Here is an 8,628-nt window from a genome sequence, read left to right on the forward strand (position 1 = left end):
AGCCCATGCGTATAAAGATAACCTGTTTTATTATCATTATTTACACAAGTACATCATGCATGTATTTATAGGAGTGCTTTATCATAAGATAATGTTTTGAAAAGCTGAACACAACCTAAAAAATAATGTACACTGAGAAATAATACAATACAATAATAAACAATACAAAAATAAAATAATACAACGCAAGGAAAAACAAATAATGTTTTATTTGTATTTATTTAAATTAGAAGTTGATTAAAAATAACGTCATGTTTTATTCCTAAACTAAGCGATATGCATGATATTGTTATGCCATATATGAGAGAAATGTTTTATTTAACGTGTTAGTTTGATGGGTTCTGATATATCGTTTTATGGCTCCTGAGAAGGTTTGAACAATAATTATTCTACTCATGACCCATGAACAAACCACATTGAAGGTTTCAGTGGCATTTGTTGATTTACAGTCAAGTGAGCTGCGTGGCTTTATTCAAAGACCTCAAGCTTGAGCTTATGTTTTGGGTAAACAATAACAAGGATGTAAGACAGACCGTTGTAAAATATCTCTTGGATGGTCGTTATGTAATTCTTGGACAAATATACATTCTGTTGCATTAACTGCAAACGAACTGCGTCCCTTGGCTCCACTCCGCCATCTAGCGTCACTGCAGTCCAGTGTTTCCTCAGTGGTGGATTTGGACCAGTGCCCGGCTCTTGCTGGGGTAAATAACAACTGTTCAAACCGAACTCGTTTGTGACTGTAGACCTCCAGTCCTAGTCAAAGCATGCACCAATCTTCGTGAAACACCACGGTCTGGGGGGTGGGGGGTTTGGCGTACGATGCAAACTTGTTCTAGTGCATTGAGTGACTTAAGATCTCTTAAAATCTAGAGAGCGCTGCTTAGCCTTGACTTTGAAAAAGCACACTGCTGCTGTTGCCTATTCTGTTTGGGGTTTGGGGCGTGCGCTCTGTGACAAAGGACCGCCCGTCCGTTCAGCGGCTCCGCCCTCTTCCGATTCAGCCACAACATTAATGCGCATAGACTGAAGACCGAACTCACTCACACTGGAGCCGCGCTGCTGCCACTGTACACCCAACACAGCCCTGAGCCTAAGAAATGAGCGATAGCTTGATGGCAGATATTGATGAATACACAGAAAGTCAATTTTAAGCTATCAATTATTCATGGACGGGGCAGTTTAATTTGAATTGATGTACTGGCTATTTATTTTTGTTTTGTTTTAGCTTGTGACATAAACACATCCAGATTTGTTTTCTCACTCAAAGCAGTGTGTGTTTTTATTTCTAAGGATTAAAAGATCACGCCTCCCTTGTCGACATGCAAAAATGAAAAATACACATCAGCGTGTACCTTTAAAACTAAGTTTGTCGTGTATACTGGAATGAGGTCAGACCCAAAGCTCCTCATTGCACGCGCTGATTATTATTAGATTCCTTTTTGCGCCAATGAAAAGAGAGTGGGCGTGTTTTGGCTCGGGGAAGGGTAGAGACAGCAGCTGATTGGCTGGCCGCTCTCGCTATTATGCCATTGGAAACGGATAAAGCTGCATGAGGCAGAATAGAAGTCTGTTGAAACTTACAGACTGCTTTTAAGAGACGGACACTTGTGCTAGAGTTACATCCTGGTTTTCCCGCATGGTTTGAACGGGGGAAGGATATGCAGAAGGAGTCAGATATCTTCCGAAACTCGAACAGAGCTCTGCTGCATCGCAGCGCACACACTAACACTGAGCCCTCGCATAGCTGCGCTCATACACAAACTTTCAACCGCTCATCGACTGTTACAACATTATTACTGGATGCACGGACACTGTGGAAATTGGACACTGTATGAGCTCAGAGAACTGTATGATAAAGCCCCGAAACAGAACTTTAGACACGCCAAGCCACTGCACTAAGCACGACTGAAAGCGTGTGGTGCACCAGCCGCCTCGGCTCTCTCTTCTCAGGACTACTATCAGACTGAGTTTTCTTGAGCGACACGTTGGACTTGAGAGTGCACGCTCTGTCGCTCTCAGACTGCTGTAGCGATGGTCCAGAAAACAAGCAGCACGGAGAATCCCGATGCGCTGTTCGCGGGGGACTCGTCCGATTCCGGCGCGCTGGATCTGGACATGGCTTCTTCTCCGACCCCCGGTTCCACGGCGTCCGGGGGTGACAAGCTTGACCCCGGCTGGTGCAAAACCCCCAGCGGTCACATCAAGAGACCGATGAACGCGTTCATGGTGTGGTCGCAAATCGAGAGGCGCAAGATTATGGAGCAGTCGCCGGACATGCACAACGCGGAGATCTCCAAGCGACTTGGCAAGCGCTGGAAGCTCCTGAAAGACAGCGACAAGATTCCCTTCATCCGAGAGGCGGAGCGGCTGCGGCTCAAGCACATGGCAGACTACCCCGACTACAAGTACCGGCCGAGAAAGAAGGTGAAGTCGAGCGGCTCCAAGCCGAGCGAGAAGGCAGAGAAGATCAGCGGGAGCAGCTGCGCGAGCGCCGGCTCGAAACCGTCCTCGAAGAAGAGCGGGAGCCCCAGATCGACGAGCAAGCCGCACAAGATCGTCCTGGCCAGCGCGAAGGCAGCGTTCGCCGAGCAGGGACCCGCGGATCACCACTCTCTTTACAAATCCAAGTCCGCGTCGGCGTCCAAGCAGATTCCTGACAAGAAGGCAAAGCGGGTCTACATCTTCGGAGGCAGCAGCGGCATAAGCCCGTCTTCGGCAGCCGTGCCCGCTAGTCCGACGCTGAGCAGCTCCGCCGAGTCCAGCGACCCGCTGAGCCTGTACGAGGACGGCGCGAGCAGCGGCAAGGAGGGCGCTGATTCCCCCAGCAGCTCGTCCTCGGAGCGCCACAGGTACACCAGCATGCGGGCGTCTTCGCCCACTCCGTCCGCGTCGCACTCGTCCTCCTCGTCGCAGTTCTCGTCCTCGTCCGACGAGGAGCTCGACGACGACATGCTGGACATTAACCCGAGCCCAGGCTTTGACAGCATGTCCCTGGGAAGCATCGGCTCGTCGGTGCTGGACAGAGACTTTGACATGCACTTCGAGTCCGGGGCTTCCCATTTCGAGTTCCCCGACTACTGCACCCCAGAGGTGAGCGAGATGATTTCAGGGGACTGGCTGGAGTCGACCATTTCTAACTTGGTGTTCACGGCTCACGTACTGAACTAGGGAAAGTTGAGGAAATACGTCCGAGGAAGAACACTGAGCAGAAGGGATAACAGACAAGTGTGTTTGTTTGTAAAATAAGCCACCGTGTGAAGGCTGCCGCCTGGCAAAGCGCTGACAAAACAAAAGCTACGATGCTTTGGCGAAACGCTGACAGGATGGAAAAGTAAAGCCGCCCGTGAAACGTTTTGTCGCGAGAGGGCCGAAGTCATTTCCCCGTGCTCGGCACCAGACCAGAGGAAGAAATTGGCGAGGAGGAGTGCTTGAGAAAACACGTTCTGAACTGGAAAACTGTGATTGATTTGCACGTACACGAAGGCGGGCTTTGGTCGTCTGTTTAATCATTTTACTTCTAAAGAGACGTTTAAGAACTTTAACCATTCGCCTTGTGGACTTGATTGTTTAAAGAGGTACTGAAATATCTTTTTCAGCACGGCGGATTTATTAAGAAGGTGGGTCGACAAAAGACAAAAAGCCGTTTTTTACTTAAAGAAAAAGGAAAAAAAGAACGCATGATATCTGTCCTCTCTTGTATTGAGATTTCTGTAAGACTGTCGAACAGTTAAACTAGCGTTAGGATTATTTAAATGGATAGATGGCGCTATGTTTGATTTCCTACTCGCAGGAAAAAAGAATCACCAGCTGTTTTCATTCTTAACTTCAGGATTCAAACACAAACTCAAATCTGTGCTGAACTTTATATACTACTCTCTACAATTCAGGACCAAACCGCTTAAGTTTCCGAAGCTGTTGATGAATACTGTTAATTTTGTCATGGCTGTTTCCTTTTCTGTGCTCTTCAGATGCCATTTTTGATATGGATGTATTTATATAGTACTGGCCAAACTGTTTGTCTTATTTTTATGTTCTTGTAAGAACCCCCGCATCTGTCTGTCTGTCTCCTTCTCCGAAGAAGGGCTAGAGTTTTAACCTTTGTTTTTTTATATTTAAATGTAGACTTTTGACACTTAAAGAGAGGAAACGTTTGATTATTTTCTCAGTGTATTTTTGTACAAATATATATAAATGGGGGGTGTCGATCGGTGTTTTGGATTTCCTAATTTGAAGAGCCAGGTGGGTCGGTGTCTCTGAATCGACCTCCTGTTTCATGTTTACAGTCTCAATCTGCAGGCGTCTTAAAGACACACACACACACACACTCTCCAAAACCCAGTTCAAGCCAACATGTGCTTCGTTTTTACATTTTCTCTGAGCGTGCCGAATTAAACCGATTGTAGCTTTAAAACGAGCGATTTTCTTGGCGTTTTATACCTTGAGAAACCACTGGATGGAAAATCGTTACACATATTCAGATGATCCATTTGAGTTTCGCGACGATTATGTACTGCGTTCCTCATTGTATTTGAATATTTAATCTTTTCTACTTGTCGGATAAGTATAGCTAATTGTTTTAGTATCTTAAGGCATGGTGAATAGATTTGTATTTCCGATTCAGGTTTATAGCTGTTGTGTTAAAAAAAGAAAGAAAGAAAAGAAAAATGGAAAAAAGCATTTTTGTACAGCTGTATCATAAGCAAAAGATTGTGTGTTTATGTATGTTGTTGCGCTTTATCTCGACAGGCACTATCTTTATACATCTTTGCTTAGTCTACTTAATTTCGAGATGCTTGTTAAGGATTTTTATATATACAGTTCAAATATATTAACTTTATTTCCATCCATTCTGTGCAATATGCTGTGTAGAAATCTTGTTTTGTCTAATCATGCCATAACACATGCCAGCTTATTGTGTCAAGTCACTGCCTGTCAGATTGTTCATATACTCCTGTACAGAACTTTTTCATAAAGGAAATAAACTCAGCTGGAACTGAACCCTAAACAGTGCGCCGTTGACTCACTTTCTCATTTGCATAGGTGGGCGTGTCTCGCTGTGCTCCAGATGAACCGTCTGCCTTGTCTGTTTGGACTTGCAAAGCACACATTACCTGCCTCAACGATTTTTTAACGCTCGCACAACAGCAGCTGCGCGTTGCTTACTGTAAGCTGCTTTTATACCAGAGCAAGTTTATGTGTCTGCGGGTCAATGTACGATGTGCCTCATGGTGACAGTCACTTAATGTGCGTGCGCCAGGTCACTCCAGTTCACATGCTCCTTGATTATGAATGCACACAGGCGCATCTCTCCAGACCGCACTGAAAGGTGATCCATGTGGCTTCGTGCACTCAGTGACTGGCTGTCTGGCAGACTCTCCCCTCCCCCTTCCCCCTTCCCCAGACAGTCTGGGCTCTCGGAGAAGGGGGATGGGCTGCTATCGACTGAATGCACGATATTCCTCCTGTGCATGCCACAAAACAGCACACACGTGCACAGTGCAATATACGCGACTACATTTAAGAACGCACATAAACAAAGCACGTGGCGTTGCAAATGCACGCATTCAAACCAAGCTTTTCTGTTGCACCCTCAATAGAATATTCTGTATTGTACAGTGTGTGCACATTCCTCTCGCTGGTAGTGTGGGAGTTTCCACAGCGGCCGATGAACAGCTCAGCAGGGCTCTTTGGCCAGATCTGTTCTCCAGAGGGAGGGGTGTCAGACAAGAAGTGCAGAGAAACCTGCCTGCCTTGCCTGTCTCTGAGGACTGCAGCGAAAGAAAGCTCAGATATTACATTGTAAGTACCCTCGGTGCAGTTTCGCGTGGGTGCAGTCATTGTCTTGTAGGCAGCAGCACATTATATTACTGTTTCCTCCATAAAAAGAAAAAGGTTTGTCTTTCATAAGACATTTCTGGCTGCCACTGGAGTGTAAAAGAAGACAAGCACTGGCTTCTCCTTTTTCATTGCCTTACAAAATCACAGCACTTGTTTATAGTTTCTTTCATGATGTGTAGCCAAATATAGGCCTGAAATATCATTATAAGCAGAGCTGTACTAAAGTGAAAATAGATTTGATTCCTTTTACTGATCGTCTGCAAATAGAAGGTAAAATGTACTGTACGCTTATCAATGCAGAAAGAGTTACACTGGTTTTCTTGAGTTTTTGTGTCTAAAACATATGGGGTTAGACATTTTAAGTGCTCATTAATCATGAACACATATTTTATATTATTATAATAGGCTGGCCTATGAAACAAGTGACAAAACAATGGCTAATTGTACTATAATGAACTTGAATTTTTATGCTTTATCTTTGAGGACAAACAAGATCTATTGACAATATGATTTTATTTTTATATTCATTTAGTCTTTTTTGTATACAGTTTGGCACTGAATGTGTTTATTGTATTAATTCAAATGGTCTTCATGCAATAATAATAATGAAAAAATTCAATTGGTCCAAATACAGCAGCATCCTGATCTAAAACTACACTCAATAAAACACAGGCCTCTGTGACGCTGAAATGTTTGAATGTAAAATAGCCTCTCTCTTTACCCATCCTTTTGAAATACATGGACATCTGCATTTTAAATGAAGAAGTTCCTTTGAACTCAAACGCTGGTGCAGTGTGATGATGCTGGCTTTGTGCTGATCCCACATTAACTAGAACATCCGAGCTGTATGTTCAGGACAGCTACGAAGAGCTGATAAACTGGACTGAAGACTGGAGCACAGTTAAAGGGTGTTTAGCAATGATTCCCCCACAGTGTGTGTCCTGTGTAGCACATATGTGACCCTGGACCACAAAACCAGTCTTAAATCGCTGGGGTATATTTGTAGCAATAGCCAAAAATACATTGCATGGGTCAAAATTTTTGATTTTTCTTTTATGCCAAAAATCATTAAGAAATTAAGTAAAGTTCATGTTCCATGAAGATTTTTTGTAAAATTCCTACTGTAAACATATCAAAATGTAATTTTTGATTTGTAATATGCATTGTTAAGAACCTAATTTGGACAACTTTAAAGGTGATTTTCTCAGTCTTTTAGATTTTTTTGCATCCTCAGATTTCTGATTTCAAATAGATGTATCTCAGTCAAATATTGTCCTATCCTAACAAACCATACATCAATAGACAGCTTATTTATTGAGCTTTCATATGATGTATAAATCTCAGTTTTGTCAAATTTAACCTTATGACTGGTTTTGTGGTCCAGGGTCACATATGTGAAATGAATGCGTGTAATACTATGCTTTTGTAAACAACATGCAATATCACTTAAAAAACAGTGCAGTGCAAGACAAACGTGTAAAATATGTTTTACATATTAATGATATTTACAAAATATCATTATTATAACTGATAACATTTTTAAATAACGATAATAAACATTTTTGTTCCTATTAATTGTGATATTGGTGGATTAAAATGTAAAGATGCACGTGAATTAGCGATTCATTGTGTTTGAGTTTCATTGAATTCAAACAGTGTATGCCAGTATATTTTCTCCTTTGTCATAAAAATGCTTCAGTCACAGTTATCGTTGAGTTTCAAATATTGTAGTTCTCACTCAGTATCTAAGAATGATATATTATCAATGGTCAATTTGCTGGCATTGTAAGCATGAAATTAAATTATCAGTGTTTCCTAGAAATGCATTTTGCTGTCACTGTACTAACTGCCATTACAAGAAGATGGTGTTTATCTGAGGGTCTAATATTTACTATAGACATAGGGTGAATAATGAAAATGCTCATTTGAGACTGTCAGATTGTATCTTCTTTTTATGTTTATTGCAATATTAAATATTAAATAATGTATTTAATGTAATAAAATCATAAAAGAATCATAAAATAATGTACTGTTCTGAACCTGCATAAATCTGTTACTGTTTAATCTCATTGCATTTAGTGACTTAGCATAAAAATGAGTGCATGTGCAACTAAATGATGGTAGATATTATCTTAGAAAGACATTTATGTTTAGGAGCCAGTTTTGGAGGAAAATGTCATCCAAACCCAAACAAACAATAGTTCTGAACTGAATGAACTACCAATGTGAATTAGAGGTTTTAGAGTTTTTTTTAATTGCTCTTTACAAATTCCTATTTCATCATTAATATACTTAAAACGATCAGTTAAGCTTGCTAGTTTCTCAGTGTTGAGCTGACTGAATTTTAGTGGCAACTGCACATGAATTACAATGCTTTAGTAAAAACTCTTCTCTAAGTCATAATAGCATTGTTGTGGCACGTGATGTTTAGTGTGTAAATGAATTGAGGTTCACTCAGGTGTCCTACAGGTATACTTTATCACATGCTCAACTAACTATATTTTTTGGAATTTCTGTGCATTAATAATTTGATCATAGAATGACATTAAGCCAAAGGTCTGTTGACTTCATTAGACTATATGTGACCCTGGACCACAAAACCAGCATTGGTATATTTGTAGCAATAGCTAAAAATAAATAAATAAAACATTGTATGGGTAAAAATTGTAGATTTTTCTTTTATTCCAAAAATCATTAGGATATTAAGTAAAGATCATGTTGTAAATTATCTACCGTAAATATATAAAACTTAATTTTTGATTATTAATATTCATTGCTAAGAACTTC

General features: G+C 41.4%; 1 protein-coding gene across 1 annotated transcript; it reads left to right on the top strand.

Annotated features, from left to right (window-relative positions):
- Positions 1-210: 210 nt before the first annotated feature.
- Positions 211-5,008, top strand: sox4b (SRY-box transcription factor 4b). Its single transcript, XM_073847311.1, has one exon. The coding sequence runs from the start codon at positions 2,035-2,037 to the stop codon at positions 3,169-3,171; it is 1,137 nt and encodes a 378-aa protein (XP_073703412.1). The 5' UTR covers positions 211-2,034; the 3' UTR covers positions 3,172-5,008.
- The last annotated feature ends 3,620 nt before the right edge of the window (positions 5,009-8,628 follow it).

Source organism: Garra rufa, chromosome 9, assembly GCF_049309525.1.
Source record: "Garra rufa chromosome 9, GarRuf1.0, whole genome shotgun sequence".
Classification (NCBI taxonomy): domain Eukaryota; kingdom Metazoa; phylum Chordata; class Actinopteri; order Cypriniformes; family Cyprinidae; genus Garra; species Garra rufa.